Source organism: Harpegnathos saltator, unplaced genomic scaffold (assembly GCF_003227715.2).
Source record: "Harpegnathos saltator strain DR-91 unplaced genomic scaffold, Hsal_v8.6 scaffold789, whole genome shotgun sequence".
Lineage (NCBI taxonomy): Eukaryota > Metazoa > Arthropoda > Insecta > Hymenoptera > Formicidae > Harpegnathos > Harpegnathos saltator.
The window spans coordinates 1,403,622-1,421,958 of NW_020230636.1; the positions used below are offsets into that span (position 1 = coordinate 1,403,622).

The 18,337-nt window shown below is 51.4% G+C and overlaps 2 protein-coding genes across 4 annotated transcripts in view; one reads left to right on the forward strand and one right to left on the reverse strand.

Moving 5' to 3' along the window:
- Positions 1 to 18,337, reverse strand: part of LOC105181706 (uncharacterized) — a 263,572-nt gene that overhangs the window by 77,979 nt on the left and 167,256 nt on the right. The window lies entirely within an intron of this gene.
- Positions 12,874 to 18,337, forward strand: part of LOC105181707 (uncharacterized) — a 177,119-nt gene continuing 171,655 nt past the window's right edge. The window contains exon 1 of the mRNA XM_011138665.2: positions 12,874 to 13,983. Coding sequence (XP_011136967.1) covers positions 13,929 to 13,983 — 55 coding nt within the window. The 5' untranslated portion in view covers positions 12,874 to 13,928. The remainder of the gene's footprint in view (positions 13,984 to 18,337) is intronic.

Here is an 18,337-nt window from a genome sequence, read left to right on the forward strand (position 1 = left end):
ACGCACGCAGCTAACTGCGAAGAGGGTAGCTGCATCAACGGCCGACACCGGTTCTTCCGATCCTGTTGTGTGTATATTGTTTTGCGAGTCATCCGCCGAAACCGCGCGAAAAAACTCGCCCCGTTCCCCATCATTTTTATATAAGTCGTCCTACAGGCAAATATAAAGAAAGCAAATGAAACGAGAAAAGCAACCGTGGGCTGGGGTGACCGGGGGGAGGGGCACGAAACGAAAGGGTTTACGTCCGGCGTTATACGTTGTCCGCCCTCCGTTTATAGAGCGGCAGCAAATTGGCCGGGCCGTTCTGTCGGTTGCACAAAGTGTGTGATTCACAATACCAGTATACACGCGCACACACACACACATACCGAGCGGTCGGACGGATGGACGGACGGACGGACAAACGGTCGGTCGGCACCTTCGACACGTGGGGGACACGCTTCCGTAGTGCCTTGCCAAATTGAAAAAATTACACTTTCGCGGCTGCATTTCAATGGGTATGGTAGGTGAGCAGAGTAGGGTAGGGGTAGGGGGACAGGGGGAGAAGGAAATGAGGCCGAAGAGCTTGAAATTGATGTAACGGCGGTGGCTCGGAACGACTCGCGCGTTTCGTTGCGTCTAGTCGCTTTATAGCTCGTAAAAAGAAAAAAGGAGCGAGAGAGAAAAGAGGGGAATGGACTCGCGCGCGCGCGCGCGAGCACGGACTGCCCATGAAAATAAATGCATCAGCGGCGACGAGGCACGTAGGAAGGAAACAGGATGGGTTAATTGTACGCGATGTGCGCGCGCCTCTCGGTGCTACGTAATTACCTAACGTGACCGTTGTCGTCGTTCAATTGATGAACGTCGGAAAACGCGTCGGGCACGAAATTTCACGTCCCCCATGGCAAGAAGGGCAGGAGGGCGAGAGTGAGGGCGAAGGGCGGCGGCAGGCCGACGTGCACGCGGCGATATACTTTTCCGAAATGAATTTCTCTTGCGATCCGCTACGGGCTTTTTCATGCTCGCGGAAGGATCGGCTCCGCGCGCGCGATACCTAGCGCCCCCGTTTTCGCTCGTTCACTCGCTCGCGGCTCGCGATGGTACAGCTGGCTCTGAGTGAAAATTGCGAAAAAACCGCGAGCGTGTGGACGCGCTTGCGCGCGGCGACTTTTATCCGTTTATATCAGCCGTAAGTTGGTTATGTTTTATTTAACACAACGCGCGGGCCGACAATTTCGCATCTGAAAGGAGCGGCACGACGGCGGGTATGGGGAGGAGGGGGGGGGGGTAAAAAAAAAACAAGAATTTTCCGCCTCGCCCATAGAAATTTGTCCCGGCAAATTTAATCTGGCTACCGAACAATTTCGACGGTTGAAAATATTTTCCGCCACAGCGGAGGGAATGATAACGAGTAAGGTTACCGCTTTTTGCGGCACCTGCTGCGCGCAGCGCGTTGCGTTTGAAGCATTCGGCGCGCGGGCTCTACGTTTGTCATTCTTTTTTCCCTTTTTTTTTTCGGCGAGGGACGGGAGGGCGACGGGTTTTTCGGTAGCACACGAGAGTAATGGAAAGTCAATCGCTACGTCACGACCGCATCGCGAAGCTCCGTCCAATTCTTCGGACGCTCGTGAACGGCAGTGATCGATGGAAAAAAAAGGCGTGGTCTCTTTTAAGAGGAATATCCCCAGATTGATCGGCGCGAATCGACGAGGAGGATAGGTGGAAGAATGGAGGAGGCAGAGGTATCGAGTCGATGCAAAGATAATGAAGATCGGCAATGGAAGATTTAAATGCCCAGTTTAAGGATACTCTGTTTCTCCTCCCCTTCCCCCGATAAAGAACTTTCCATTAACTACTTTATTCGGTGAATTATGTAGGTTCATTTCCGGAATTTACGAAACTTCGCGCATCTCGCACAACGGCATGCGGCGGCGATCGCAAAGCTCTCTGCGATGCGTTATTTAATGCAACGGAAATAAGGAACATCACTTCCTCTTTCTTTTCTCTCTCTCTCTCTCTCTCTCTCTCTTTCTTTTCTGTAAAGCGTTACAGATTCAGAGAAAGAGAAAAGAAATCATGTTGGAGATATATTACGGCTGCTCCGTTCTCGTAAGCAATGAAAAATCTACTTGTCGTGCTCACATCATGGTTCATATCGCGAGATTCCTTCGTGATGCTGATCGCTCGCACACTGATGGCCGTCGATTGGCGTAAGAAGAATGGCTTCTTTCGGAAGGAATATCGAGATACACCGACTGAAGCGCAGCTCGAACGGCCAAGTGCCGAATCGACGCAGTCACGATGAGAGAGAGAGAGAGAGAGAGAGAGAGAGAGAGAGAGAGAGAGAGAGAGAGAGAGAGAGTCCGTGGTGGAAGAAATTAAACGCTCGATTTTAAAACGTTTCTTTCTCTCTTACTCTTCCTCCCGCTAACGAACCTTTCATTAATACCTCCGTCTAATTAATTATATAAGTTTAATTTATCGGTGTTTACAACACACACTTTCCTCGAGAATTAATGGCTCATCGGCGGAGGAAGCCGCGGGGACGAAAGGGTGCGCCGCTTCGCATGTAACAACAATTGATAATTGTGAAAGCGCCTTGTAGTGGAACGTGTGAAAAATGGAAGCTTGCGTTCAGAGTAGCGAATCTTTAAACGTGTCTGGAATTAAAGCTCGCTGAAGAGTTCGTAGCGTTTTCCGGGGCGTGTTCCCTTAACTGGTGGAACTCGTGTTTTTTTTCTTTTTTATCAATCATCGTTATCATTCTTCTCGCAGAAGGCTATGAAATAATAAGGCGTTCCCGCGCGTGCACGCGTGCAACAACATTTTCCCCGTGAGCTTGCGTTTCCGTTATTATCTCGTTATTATTATGCCCGCTTTTTATGCATCAGCCAAATCTCGACCCGCTCTCTTTCTCTCTCTCTCTCCCTCCCTCTCTCTCTCTCCCTCCCTCTCTCTCTCTCTCTCTCTCTCTCTCTCTCTCTCTCTCTCTCTCTCTGCGCTGCTCTGTTTTCCTCGAGCAGTAGAAATCCCCCGTTTTAACGCGCGTCCCGTTTATCTCCATCGGTGAGTAACCGTTTTTGTAAAAGCTCTGTCGGAGCATCGCGATAACTACGAGAAATTATCCCAGGGCGCGCCAGCCGAGCTTTCCGAACGGCGTTTCGGCCGTGTTTCAGATTCAGCCCTGGATAAAGTGTCCATTCATTTTCGCGTAACCGGCTGTAGAAAGTACGTAAGGGACGGAAAGAAAAAAGGAGGGAAGAGAGAAAAAGAGAGCGGGCGGCAGCGAGAAACACATCTGCGCGCGTGAGTAGCGATCGCGAGGGCCCGTAGTTCCTTATCGGCGTGCGTTTCCTTTCGATATCTCGGGGATAAGATCTCGTTTCTCCTCCGGGCGATGCCGAGGAAGCCGGGCCAGTCCGGGTCGAGAGAGCTGGGGCGGAGGGCGGAGGGCAGAGGGCGAAGGGCGAAACTGCTACGACGAATCCGCGGCACGTATGTATCCTGATTTTTATCGCCGATCGCAATTTACGAGACAGAGGGAGAAAATGAGAACGGGAGGAGAGCGTAATTTTTATGGGCGCGATGACGTAAGCGAGACGTCCGCCGCGCGAGAGCGTCGTCGACTCGAGCGAGTTGTGTAGCCCCGCGACCCGCTCTGTGCATTGTGCTCGCGACAATGAGGCAGGGAGCGTATTCGTAAACACCGGCGGAATCTCCGCCACGAAGATAACTCATAAAAGTCCGGAGATGACACCTGGGATTTGAGTCCCGCTAAGTTGGTCGCCAACCCGGCCTCTTATCCGCGAGATCAAGCGTGGCTCGGTACTGTTACGTGAGTTTTCCGTGTGCAGCCGTAATTACACGATATCTCCGGGATATCATGAGAACCGATTTCGGGCGCATGCCCGTCGCTCGCACGCTTCCACAAGGCTTTATCGTCCCGCGATGGCGGACTTCACATAGTAGTTGTTTGGTTCGGCGAACTGAAAAAGAAAGACAGCTAGCAGTGTATCTTAATAATCGGCGGAATCGCATGTTACGGAGCTGTGAAATTCGCGCCGTACGGAAACCTGACTCGACGGTCAATTTTTATTATCCTCCTGGTCGAGGTCCAATATTTTCGCTCCTCCCTCCCCCCTCTCCTTCCTCATCGTACACATTTTATACACGGTATATATTCGTTGTTTGCGAAGATTAAAAAAGAAAAAAGTTCCCTCCAGCCGCCCTCGTCGATCGGGGGGTGGGGGGAGGGGGGAGGGGGGAGGGGGGAGTCTGAAGTTTCGCTAAACTTTATAAAAAGAAAAAAAAGCAACGCCGAATGTTTTCCAAAACGATTCTCCATCAACCACGAAATACCGCGTGAGATATTTCGGTAGCCGTTAATTCGCAACGGCATTCCGTTCTCGCCGCGCATACTATCGCGGAATACCGCGATTCGCGTCGATTCCGACCGGCGCGAAAACACGCGGACGTTACCAGCCGTTAGCGCCGGCCATTGCGCAAAACGACGAGGCGATGCGCCTCTGCATTATGAGCGCCAAGAAGCTGTTCTTATACGCCGGGGGCGCATTGATTCCTCTCCCCCCCCCCTCCCCGCGGGGCGAATACGTAGCGAACGGCAATAGCGTAATGGGCTGATGATTTAAGGACGCAATTAAGCAAAGTGGCGGGCCCCGTTAGGGAGCGTTAAGTGTCTCCAGCGTGAGCTTCCGGCTGTTTTCGCGCATACGCTAATTACCTTCCTCGGTCCGCGTTTCTTTCCTCCGTCGCGCCGGCGGCGAGCCCTCCAATCGATTTCCAAAAGCGAAGCGCTCTGCGAACGACGCCGCCTGGTAGCCGCCCCCCCCCCCCTCTTCCTCGAAAGCTACACACAGAGTTCTACACCCCCCCGGAAACTTCCGCCCTGGTCATCTCCACTTCGCCGGCGGCGTACATGTAAGGGTGAAGGAGGCTACTACCGTCGTACTGGTGCCGCAAAAGAGTTAAATAGGGGAAATGGAGTAGCCGGAGAAAGTGAGATAGAAGGCGCGCTGCTAAGCGGCTAACGGACAGGCAAAAGGACCGGGCGAAAGACCGGGGGAAGAACGACGGGGGTCAGAAGCGCACAGGGTCGCGCAGATGGGGATGTCGGGAACGGTAGCCCGAGGTCCTTTTTTCTCGCCGGTTATACGTAAAGATACGCGAATGGGGGGCAGCAACACGTCGCTCGTTGTACGCTTGCGAATACCAACCCTCGCGCGATTAATCACTGCCATCCGCGCGCGCGCGCGCGCTCGCTACGACACAGGGAAAAGGTATGCGAAAGCCGCGCGCAACGAGGAGTGAAGCCGGTCGAAGGGGTCTTGCGAGAGAGGAAAGCGAAAGAAGGAGAGGAGGAGGCGGAAGGTCTGAGAGTGTGTTCCGACTGCTGTATCGTTGTCGCTCCGAGCGAAGAGACGGTTCATTGTCGACGATCTCTTCCGAACGGGCCTCGGACGTATTTTCGCGCCGATCGAGCCGATACACCGCGGGCACTTGTCGGTTCGTTTCGAGGTAAAGAGGGACAGGAGAGAGAGAGAGAGAGAGAGAGAGAGAGGGAAGGAGGGGGAGAGAGGGAGAGAGAATGAATTTGCCCGAGTTGATCTTCCGGGTGACTCGACAAGGACGATTGAACCTTCTGCGATCCTTGAGCGCAGTTATTTGCCTTACTTACTTTGTAAGTCTAACCGTTTCACGGCCGCAAAGGCTTCAAAGCCGCACGGACGCGAAGACAAGCGGCGACGATCTGCGCTACTAAAGCGGAAAATGAAGTTTCTCGTTACGTTATCGCGCGTTACTATAAGCGGAAGAATGGAAAGCGAGGTGTATATCGATATACATGCGCATGTGAGGAAGGGCGTGGATTGGCGGAGACTGTAAAAGCGTGACGAAACAATTTTCGGAATGAGACGCGGGAGACGATAAATCGCCGCTGCGGCGGCGCGGAAGAAGACCATACCGAGAAAACGGTCTCCCGAGCATTTGTTATTCCGGCGTCATGCGCACAGTATGTCTATAAAGCTGCGTATATCGAGCTGGAACGCCACTTTCGAAACTGTTGTCGTCGCGACTTCCGCCTGCTGTAACGCGCTGGAAATTCGCACGCGCGGACGCATTCAATATCTCCCTTTTTTCTCGCGCGCGCGCGCGCCCCCGGGAACTCCACTTCTCTCTCCCGAGCGATCGTTAGGCAGCGCCGAGGAATCGCTCGTTGCACTTTTTCCAAGTGTGACGTATGGCGCGATAAGAAATTCCCTATGCCCGATAAATCACCCTCAGATCGAACCGGAGATATTTTATTACTGCGCGAATGTGTTTTCAGGGGAGAAAATAGTCAATTTCATCGAGACGATAAATTTTTTTTTTACATTTCTCTTATTTCCTCGGATAAATTCTTAGTGTCTTGTGATTTCTGTTTCTCGTTTCTTTGTTTTTCTAGCCGGTTCTCCTCATCGCCGCGAGATAATATTCATCGGAGCTCGTAACGTACGTGGGACAAAGCCTCTCTCGAAAGTCCTTTCCTTTTGACGCGGCGGAAATTCATTCGCGCACCGCGAAACTGTAAGAAACATTCTTCTTGAAAAAGTAAATTCAGTAATAAATACTTTTTTAATAGGACGCGCAGGAAGGGGAGGGGAATTGCAATCAGGAGAGCAAGGGAACTAATTGGCGAGAGGAAAAATCGGAAAATCCGTCAATAACTCCGAAACTCCGCTGCTCGCAGAATCAATCCTGCCTTCTGTTATCCGTTCGTTGCTAATTTTTCTCGTTTTTCTTAAAACGAAATGTACGAATAATACGGCTGTGTTATCCTCTTTCCCGCACGCAAGCGAGGTCGATTTCGCGGACGAAGACGCACGACGAACGCGCGCGTTCAATATTTACCTTCGGCGAAGCGTGGCCCCGTTTAAACCGCGCATATTTTTAATTCAACCGCGGAAACGCGAATGAGCGGCCGGAGCGGCGTATTTTTTTCGTTGGTGCATCCCGCGTTTATCAATTCTCCATAAACAGAAAAGTTTCTCCGCCGGCATCCCCCCCCGGGCGCTCGGCCCGAACTTTGGGCGAGAGATCTTCGCGGTTGTGATACAATCTCTCTCGCGTCGCGTCGCTCGGCGTCGAGGGCGAACAAACGGCTGAAATCCAGGAGCAAAATACATCGCGCGGAAAAAGGCGGAGCAAGGGAGAAAGAACGAAAAAAAAACAAAAGGGTACGCGCGGGAAGGGGGTATCGCTTCGATTGTCACCGAGGAGAGTGCGTGGCGCGCGTCATCCAATATTTCTGGTGGGACGATGTGCGTTGCGGTTCTTTTTTCCTTTCTCTCTCTCTCTCTGTTTTATTACATATCTCTGTCTCCTGCCGACCGACTCTATTCCCGATATCTCTCGGGTGGACCGCGTCGCGGCGTGGGCGAAACGCATAACTTTCATCCTCCGGCTCGTAGGTAACGCATACATTTTCGGTGCCGGCAACCAACAACGAGGCACACATAAAGAGAGAGAGAGAGAGAGAGAGAGAGAGAGAGAGAGAGAGAGAGAGAGAGAGACTCTCGCTACCAGGGACAGCTTTAGATAGTAGATCAACACGATCAACGCGTTTCCTCGTTTCCTTTTTCGGACGCGGATAAAAAAGAGAAGCGATAGAGAAATACATCTCGCGCACGGTCTAACGACACACGCAAAATATATGTGTGTACTCTCCAATTAGCGCGTTTACGACGCTACTTATCCAATTAGCAGCCGTCGGGGAAACACGAACGATCAACGGATTCCGTGTTCGGTCGGAGGTGTCAAGTGGAAAAAGTCGAGAGAGCGCGCGATGGTACTTCTAATTACATATAAACGCGACTCGCAGAGCAAGGGAGGCAGGGAAAGAAAACGACAGCCAGAGAGAGAGAGAGAGAGAGAGAGAGAGAGAGAGAGAGAGAGAGAGAGAGAGAGAGAGAAAGGGAAAAAGGGAGGGAGGGGCAGAAAGGGAGAGTACATATTCTTCTCTAACTTCTTACGAACGCCCTAGATCTCTCGCGGCTCAGACTAACGCGGCGTCCGCACACGGCGACGCCCAGCCCTGCGCTTCGTACATGTGCGCGCATCCGAGGTAAAGAACGATATATAGAAAGAAGAAATAACTCCGCGCGATAATTCAGGGGTCTCGGCCCTCCGCCTAGCGCCTCGCTGCTCTTCCTGTCCTCGTAAGAGTAATGCCGGCGAGCCCGGGTACGACCGAAAAAAGCGTCCTGTTTTCTCCCTCGCCTTCCTCTCCGTTCTTTTTCGCTCTGCCTCTGCTTCTCTCTCTCTCTCTCTCTCTCTCCCTCCCTCCTCCCCCCTCTTTCTCTTTCTCTCTCTCTCTCTCTCTCTCTCTCTCTCTCTCTCTCTCTCTCTCTCTTGCGCCTCACTCGCAGCGTCCTATTAAAGTGCGATTTCGCGAATCTCGAGCGCTCGATTCGCCAATCGGCCGACTGCCTCTGTTCGGCAGTCCGCTTCGCTCCGCAGCAAGTCGCATCGCCGTGCCGCCGTCATGAATGGGGATGGAAGGCGGTTTTATGCGGTCATAAGGAGGGTGGCGATACGGATAAACGACGCAGCGGGTAACGAATGATGTCTCGGTGATATTTCAACCATCTCCTCTCCCTTTCGCGCCCTTCTTCTGTCTCCGCTCGCGCGAGCTCGCGGCTCGCCCTTTCTCCGCGACGTTTCCGGGGTCAAGATTCACGGGACGAAGGAGGAAGAAGAAGAAGAAGACGACGACAACGGCGACGGAGGAGTCGGCGGGGCAGGAGGCGAGAAAAGAAAAGCGACAAAAGGAGTGGAAAGGCAGCGCCGCGGAGGAGCGCAGGAGGCGAGAGATAAATTGCGGGCGTAGATACGTCGGCATAAAGAGCGTGCTGGCCGGTCCATGACGCTTCCGCGGCGACTCTACGTTTAAGCAGCAAATCATGCATCAAAGCGATTCATGAGCGGCGAGCGGGCGCGCGGAACCATGCGCATTTCGACATGCGCCACGTTAATGAAGACGATTAGGGCGCTCTCAATCGTCACCGCGCGGAATCCGGAGTCGTATTGAATCGCGGCTCGCGCTTCGCGATTGTCTCGTTGGCGAACGTGGCAGGCGAAAAGTATTTTCACTTGAGACACACGGGAGGAGGACTATCACTTTCTCTAACTTTTGTATCATTACTTCCGAATCGATCGTGGCGCGATCGATGCGACCGGTTTCTCAACAAGCAGGAACTTCCCGCAGCGGTGCAGCTGCGCAGCTGGAAATGCGCGCGTAAATCCAAGCAGAACTATCTGCTCCAATCTAAAGCCTCGCATAGCCGAAACTTCCGAATCTCTTCGCCCACGAGGAGATATTCGACGAAAGTTTGACTGCGTCTAAGAATAGTCGCGCGCCAATTAATCTGCGAGTACGTTTTAGACATTTGCACTTCATTAAACGCGCAATCGCGCGATTAATGAGATATGCGAGATACCGCGGCGCGAATTGCGGCCAAGTTTCTCGCGGGGTTAATTGAGCTGTTAATACTGAAAGTGGCGTAAGTCAAGTTTCGAAGTGCGGCAGATTAAGACGCGACGAGGTCGCAAATTGATGATACACTTATTTTAATGAAAATCTTCGAGACGCGACCTCGCGCGCGCGCGCGCGCGCGCGCGCGTGTCGCTTGAAGATCAAAGCGGCAGCGGTTTAGCGTCGCATATTCCGCTCCGCGCGCAAACAACGACATTGTTGTCTCGCCGTGTTTCGTGCGAATTCAGCGGCGGGGCGAGTTCGTTCGGGGCGGTTTTTAATTTTCTCCTTTCCTTTATTCCCTACTCGCGCGCGCGAGCGATTCGCAGCGCGGAGTGCGCTTCGACAATGAAGTCGCTCGCGCGAGATTGAAGTGCGCGAAGAAACAACGCTCAATATTCGTCGTTTGAGCGGGCGCTTTCCGACGAAACTTCGCGGCTGGGCGGAAGGGAAGGGACCATCGGGGGAAGGTGTTATGCGGGATCCTGAGAACAGCCGGAAGCTCAACCACGTTTGAAACAATTACCGCGCAATTAATGCAACGAGACGGGAAATACGCGGTGTACCTCCCCCCCTCCTCCCTTCCCGCGCGTGTATATATATATATATATATATACATATATATAAATATTACGTCCCAGAATTTCGCGCGGTTAACCAACGTGACTTTAAACGTTGCCTATCGATGTAATATATTCGATTGATTGAAGAATGAAATACTTGAGAGATGGAGCTCGTAACGGGCTCCGGTCTGCGCTCTCTATTGTGTGTTGAAATATCGACTCATTTCTAACTACAATCGCGGGAGTGGCACAAAGCGCCGGCCACGCCGTTGTACGCGAGCCCCCCCCCCCCGCCCCGCCCCGCTTCCCCCGGCGCTGTATGTGCACCGATATAACGTCTTACCGTTTTTGTCCATATCTCCTCGACAATATGTCTTCTTACACATAGCTCGCGTCGAAACTAATCGCCTCTCTCCTTATCTCTGATTCACCATCGATATATTAAGTGACTCTGTACGCTCCATGTGCTAAAATGTAGCCGGACAGCGGTGACAGGTTCAGGGGAGGGAGCCGTCCTTTACTCGATTAAATAACGCGGCAACCTCGCGCGCTGATACACAATGATGCGCGCGGGAGAGTGAATTATTTAACGGCGGATTTGTGCGACCGTCGAGAGTCATAACGGCACTATATTGGCGTCGATGTTAATTGCGGACTATATTACTTTCGGCACAGGACTTTGACGCGATTCTCAGCCATTTTGTGTGTGTGCCAGTGTGGCCCCCGGTATTGGCTATATTATAGCGATTTGCTCGGCTTTGTGCGTATACAATGGCACTGTTGTACTTCGAAAACCCGGTCCTGAGCAAACGGTAGCACGCACCGCCACGCGGCTCTCCACACAGCGACGCCTGCGAGCGATGTAATCTGGCATCGGGACCACTTGCGAAAGTTGGGGGGGGGGGTTGAACGCTAGAGTGCGGGGGGTCGAAGAAGACGCGCGTTTTTGCGCTATTTGTCAGTTCATGGCGTCGTCGCGCAGGACGATCGTGGTTACCTGCGACGGTCGTGTCTTCGCTCGCGCGACCGGCGCATAAGAGAGGCAGAAAGTGCGACGTTGACATTTTTGAAAAGAAAGAGGACGGAAACTAGTAAGTTTACTACGCGCCCCTGTCTTTTCTTATCTCTTTTATTGTTCGACGATGTGACGAGTGTAACGGAGCGACCCGGATATTATTAATCCTGCGCGGTGTCGCGGGGTCGCGATGCGTGTCCGATCACTTTTCCCCTCCGACATCTCGCTCCGATGAGGGAATCTGTGATTTAAGCGGCCTCCCTGAGGAGATTCTGTGGCTTTCGCGTCTCGATAAAAATATGTCAGCGCAACCTCTCGTGTTCTTTCTCGAGGGTGCGCGCGGTTGGGGTGTAAAATAAGCCGTGGAGTCAAACGCGGAGCGTCCAGATACGCACTCGTGTATCGCGAGCACACCGCTTGCAGGGTGAAAAGGGGGCGGAAGATCGAAACGAAGGAACACGATTCTTGGCGATCGAGACGGCTGATCGGTCGGTAACGAGAGAGCACGGTGCAAACTAGGGTTGCGGCCGTAGGGTGACCGTATGTGCTCTTCTTAAGGTGGTAAAAAGAGTACTCTCTACTTTTTACGTATCGTACTCTTGTGTGCACTCTTTTTCCGTAATGTCAACTATACTATAATGTCGATAATGACCAGAGAGCAGACTTCGGTGACGTTTTCGTCACTCACAGCATTTGAGCGCCGCGAGCGCCAATACCGATTATGCGCAGAGGATCTGCGCAATGGTGCGGTTGGTTCTTATAAGTCGTGCGGCACAATCGACACTGGCGCGTAGCGTTTCTGGCTGTTTGCGAGTGAAAAGCGGCGCTGATGTCCCGCTCTTTGGTAACGACAACAGTGAAAACCGAAATTGTCAAGCGATGTACGGAGTAGTGCTGCAAAATATAATTATAAAATATCTTAATAATATAATAAAATATACGTGTTCGACTAATATTTCTCGGTTTATTTCTCGGTACCCACTATGTTTTATTTTGAATATTATTACCTGGCAATCATTGTCCCAGGTAAAACACAAAATCGTTTCGACGTCAAATGACATAATTTTTATATTATTTGACGTCACCTTGACTTTTATATGATTTTGTGTTCTACTTGCTGTACTCTTTTGGGACCGTAATTAGCACTCTTTTATACACTCTTTTTTCTGCCCGTCTTTAGTGTTTTCTTATGACTGGGATATGGTCACCCTAGTTGAGGGAGGTTGCGGAGTCACGTGACGTGTCGAGGTCGGCGCCAAGGAACGCGGCGTGCGCCGACAATCATCATAATCCCGGCCGAACGATGACACGTAAGAAACCACATTGAAGAAAAACTTTAGACCGGCCGACAAATTGAATCCGAAGGGCTCGGAATTGCCGGTGGCTCCTTCCCGCGCCCTTCCCGCGGGAAGGATGTCTGGAATAAGATCACGCGGCTTGCAGGCCGTGTGAATGTGTGCCGAGCCGAGGGGTGCAGACCGCTCGTTCGGCGGTGGCGGCACACGAGAACGTTTGGTAAGCGAGCGCCCGAAAGAGAGAGAGAGAGAAAGAGAGAGTGAGATAGAGAGATAGGTAGAATAGAAGGAGAGGGAGAGAGAGAAGGAGTAGGAGAGGCTAGAATCGGCTGTAGCAGAAATGAGATAACCCGCTGAGAACGCGAGACGGAGGAAGAGCGAAGGAGCGAAAAGCAGTAGAGGTGGAGGTGGAGGTGGAAGTGGAGGTGGAGGTGGAGGTGGTGGTGGAGGTGGAGGTGGTGGCGGCGGTGGTGGTGGTGGCGGCGGTGGCGGATAGGATCGCGGGGTGGAGAAGCGCGGCGAGAGATCGTCGGAGCTTCTGGTGGGGATGAAAGGGCGGCCGACGCAAGCGCGACTCGCGACAGAACGGCTTCGCGCGGCGACGCTCAGTCTCGTCCGTCGCAATCCAGTGCAGATATACGTGCAATTACCTTGTCAACAGTGCTTAAAATCGCCGTCCGTGTTCTCGTGACCGCGCTCGTTGGCACGCGGTAATCGATAACGCACGCGAGCCGCCGTCGATCGCGATTACCGTCGCCCGGCGACGTCGCTCTCGTCCGAGAGAGGGGAAGATAACGAAGAATAAAAGGAAAAAGAAAAAAATAAACGGGAAGAAAGACATATACGTACACGCAAAAGTACAGCCTAGGGAGGACTGGAGAAAGGGGTGGTAGCGAGCGAAATTGAGGGAGAAAGAAGAGAGTCGCAGGAGTGCGGCCGCACGGGGGGTAAGTTCGCGGCGCGCGGACATAAATCCAAGCGTTTCCGGCACAGCGATTTTGAATCGAGCGCTCTCTCGGTGCGTCGCGTGAGAAGCGTAGGGACCAGTGAAAAGTTTGACGGCTCCCTCGATGAACGGCGTGTCGTCCGGTGCGACGCGTCTCATTCCAGTAACGTGCATCGAGTGGTAACGTCGAGTGTGCCCCGTCGATCCCGCGTCTCTGTGTGCGACACGACGACGACGACGACGACGACAACGACGACGACGACGACGACGACGACGACGACGACGACGACGACGACGACGACGACGACGACGACGACGACAACGTCGACGTCGACGAGAGTAACGACGACGACGACAAAAACGAAGATAAAGACGACGAGTCGTCGAATCGGCGACGTTAAGCAACGAAATAAAAGATCGTCAGTAACAGAGCAGATGTGGTGCCGGGTAGTTCTGCCGAGTTACGTTTGCGCGACTTAACTGCCGCGGAGGATACCGCGCAAGTACACAGTGTCAGTGCGTGTCTGTGTACGCGGAAGCCGGTCGTGAGCAAGGAGGATTCACCGCCACCCTGAGGACTTTGCACGGCGCTATCGAGATGAAGACTCGCCACCTGTGGCTAGAGGCGCTCGTCGTTCTCCTCGCGATGACAGGTAAGTGGTCGCGTGCGAGCCGTCCATCGGCCTGAGATTCACCCCGGACGTCCTTGGGAAAGCCGGAAAACGTGGCCGCCGTGCAGCCTACATGGCTGCCTGGCTGGGTGTTTGTATGTGTGTGCGAGGTGCGCGTGCGTGTGTGATATGTGTGTGTGTGTGTGTGTGCGCGCGAGGTACGATCGCTCGAGATGTACGTAGTAGCGCGTGATCCCGCGAAGCATTGAAAAAATAACACAATGTATCTGTTGTACTCCTTTGTTCTTGCGGACGAACAACACGACGTCCTTCGTATCTTTTGACTCCGACCGCTCATCGGGACATTGAAGTCTGATCGCGACTTCGTCGCGATACCCGTGCAGCATTTTTCTTCGATTTTTATTCTAATTTAATCGGTGTCATCGCGGCGCGCGCGATGATGTCAGGGCGATGGGTTTCTGCTGTGATGGGGTTCTGCTTGGGAAACTTCATAACATAGTGCGACGCGAAATATCTAAATAACTTGTGTTATCTCTCTTATTGCACTATCTATTTGCGGTCTTGCGGCATGCGCTTGAAATAAATTTCACGAGGCGATAAGAACTTTTCTCGTCTCGACGAGATGAATTTCTTTTAAACGAGTTTTGCAAGCGCGTTTTACGTCGTTCCTTCTGTCGGAATGACGAACATAACGTTGCGTGTATTAGAAATCGCCGTGTGAGTTTCTCAGGCAATCCACTCCAGTAGTATCGGCGAATTCTCGTCAAACGTGAAATAATTTTTTTTTTTTGTTTTTACCTATTATACAACGTGGCAAATACTTCTGTTGCACGACACATTTCCCAAGTGTATGCGATCATAATAGCATTTAATGTCCGCGGCACACTTCTCGGTGAATTAACACTTTGTATGCGGAATATTTCGAGTTTTGCTTTCGCAATTACGATTCGTATTCCGACGATGAATCTGCTTCGCAGATCGATAATACTGTTTTTCGGTCCGAGATTGTTAATCCTCCAGTTGTGGAGGTATTTAAAAAAGAAAATGCACAGATCAAGTATAAACGGAATTTTCCGTTGCCCGCAGATAAACGCCATAAAATAAAAGTAAACATGGAACTCCATCGCCCGCGTATAAAGTGTTAAAACATAATCTTCCGTCGAAGAAAACGCGAAAACGCCAGCTCGCGATACCGAAACTTCGGGTAGCTTAAAATAAATGGCTTCTTGTAAGTCAAATTTTCAAGTTTCCAAATACGCGGGAAGAGAGAGGAAGAGACCTCTCGTTCTTCGTTTGACTTTCAACGTTATTTATTTATTAAGCTTAGCCTCATATACAGAGAACCAGCCGAACGCAACCAGCGCAAAGACGACAAATGAACAAAATGCTTGCTACTAAGCGCACCGCGACCTCCGGCTTTTTCGCTAACGAAAGACAACATCGGTCGGGAAATTCTTCAAAGGGAATGTCGTTAAAGTTTGCTACGGTGAGGACGCCTCGCCGTCGCCGCTGCTGTCGACGACGTCGTCGTCGTCGTCGTCGTCGTCGTCCCTGTGCATCCTTCACAATAGAGGACATAATAAATATTTTCTTTCGATCTTTCCGCTGTGGCGCGCGCGGGCGGCGACGGCGGCATCGCGCCAAGACGCCGCGGCGCTTCGCGTTTCCGGCTGAGGAAACTCAGCTGGCGGGGACGAAAAACGCCGTGACGAGACTAATGCGTGTGTAAAGCGCGGAAAAGTAAAGCTCCCTTCGTGAAACGGCGGGCCGCCTGCCACGGATCCCGCTGCTTTTATTCCTCGCCCCGAGTCGCTTTCGGTGACTTTCGGCTGCGCCCGCGCGAGCGCGAGCGAACAAAGGAGCGGCGCGCGATACATCGCGCGGCTGGACCGCGCGGAAACGCCGCCGCGCGGCGACGGCACGTCCGCGTATTCCGCGAGTGCGCGGCGTGTTTCCTCTTCTCTCGCTTTTGCGATGGAGCTTCTATGTGCGCGCGGAGGCAGTAGCGCGAAAACGGCAGGTCCGGTGCCGCGAGAGCCACAATAGAGAGACGACCGTCCCCCATCTCAGAGCTATTACCGCGTCACGCGTGAACTCTCGCGCGAGCTTTATCGCGTTAAACGACAGGATTAATAAAGTTACGCTGCATTTTGTAGATGCCCTCCGGTCACGGCCCGGGACTAGCCGGGAGCGAAAGCTCGCGTTTGACGCGAGCGCGCGATGCGGCTTCTCCCCTCCGTTATCAATCGCGAGATAATCCCGATTCTAACGCTAGTTACGCCCTTCTCACCTGCTCGTCGATTGAACCTTGACTTAAGGCTAAACTCTATTCAAGACAAGCTTGAACTCGGGTTAAGATTTCATCGGCGTGGGTGGACACAGGCATTCACGGCATTAATATCGCTCTTAAAATATCGTTCGCTGAAAATTGCCGGGAGAAGTTACGTGACGTGTTTTAGATCGACGAAAGTTTCTTCTCTTCCCCGATTCGTCGATAAGTGAGGTTTCAGTTTGTCGCGATTGTATGATTTGTTTGCTGGACTTGTGTGCTTCCACACGCGGCGAAGAGTCGTTGCGTCAAGGTTGAGGGCAACGCAAATTGCTTACGTCGAGGCTGGATCGCGATCGCTTTTCTTTAGTTTTCCATTAGGGTGGAGTACGCAATCCTAGTTACACGCTCGCATGCATCTTTAACAGTGAAAGACGCTCGTGGCTCGCCCCACTTTCCGCTCTTGCACCGCATTGTAGCTGCGTTTACGCTGGCATTCTGCACATTTGCAGAATTTCCCGCTGCAACGTTACTTCTGTGACGTAACGAGGCACGATAAAATCTCGCTCATACCTCGACAGACTTGTACTTTGTCCGTCTATTTTAAGACGATCTTTATCACTGGATCAATTAATGGAACTGGATCAAGATGTCTCTCCGACAGTGAACTTTAACCCTTCCGTCCCTGAATATAAATTTTCCCCTCAAATCGAAGATATAAGACAGTGATCAGCTGTTTCAAAGTCAAATTGAAAATTATTAGCGAAAGAAATGAAATTATTTTTTGGGAGTGAGCGGGGGGGGGGAGGATGGTACCGGTGGAAGAAAATCCAGCTGGTACATATACCGACTGATTTAAAATATTTATGGCACCTACGTGTAGATTCAATTAATATTTTAAAATCGTAATTTCGTGCAGTATTATTTCTTTGTCGTGTTTATCCTTTATCGTGAAGCAGACACAAGTACAAAAGAAACTCGCGAGGCTCAACTATTTTTTAAAGAGAGGTGAACACGCACGCTGCTTATGAGCGATCTCTAGCGTCTCTTGCGCAATATAAACATATTTCTTTCGATCGTTAGTCGTTGCTGTAAGCAGATAACGGCGATCACACGAAAACAAACGTTAGATGCGTGCGGAGACGGATATAAGCGGCGAAAGCGGAAAACATTTCAGCGTGATTCATCGCCTGAGAAAAGAGTGTTGCGAGACAGAGGTCTCGCATTATTGTTTAGATTTGCGATGACGAGACGCGTTCCAAGCTAAAGGAGACGTGGACCAATAGAGAGTTGCGGAATTATGAAATATAAACGCAGTAATCTTCGGGCGTGGGGAAGAAGCTTTCGAACGTTTTGGAGAACCACGCTTACGCTTTGTGATATAATTATATACGAGTCTAATCTTAGAGGCTTTGTTCTTCGTTTCCCGAACTGCGATCCTTATATTTCTTTGCCCTTTTCCTTTACTCGCCGCCTCTCGGAAACCCGCCTTGAGATTTGACTTTATACGCCCTCGCTTACATCGCGAAGAAATACAAATAGTCAGGATGCCGACAAGCGAATCATATAGGTTCACCACGTGTTTTTGACTGGTCGATCACGAGATTGAGAAGTGCCCGTAGGCACAATTGGTTGCACAAACGATAACGAACGAATAGTGTGTACCGAATGTTTTTTTTTTTTTTTTTCGATATTATTAACAATACTGACGAGAAAATAACAGGAGGAAAGGACAGATTAAAAATCAACCGCGGCGATACCAAAAGAGAGAAGACGACTTGACGACGAAGAGAGAAGAGATATAGACACGATTTTTGGGCACGATTTCGATATTCGAAAAGTAGAAACGCAGCGAATCTTCTGTTTCTTTTGTATATGCGTTTAATTTATTAACTACAGAATCAAGTTCTGATATCGTTTTCATTGTTATTTCGTGGGAGTGTGACTATTCTCCCGACGGGGCGCAAACCTGCATGTGTGCTATTTGGAACGAAAGGGTTAAACGGATGGACGGGCCGCGCATCACGCTTCCATCAGGTTTTTGCCAAACAGAAAATCGATAGCGACTGATTTAAACGGCGGTACATTAAAAGTACGCACACCCAC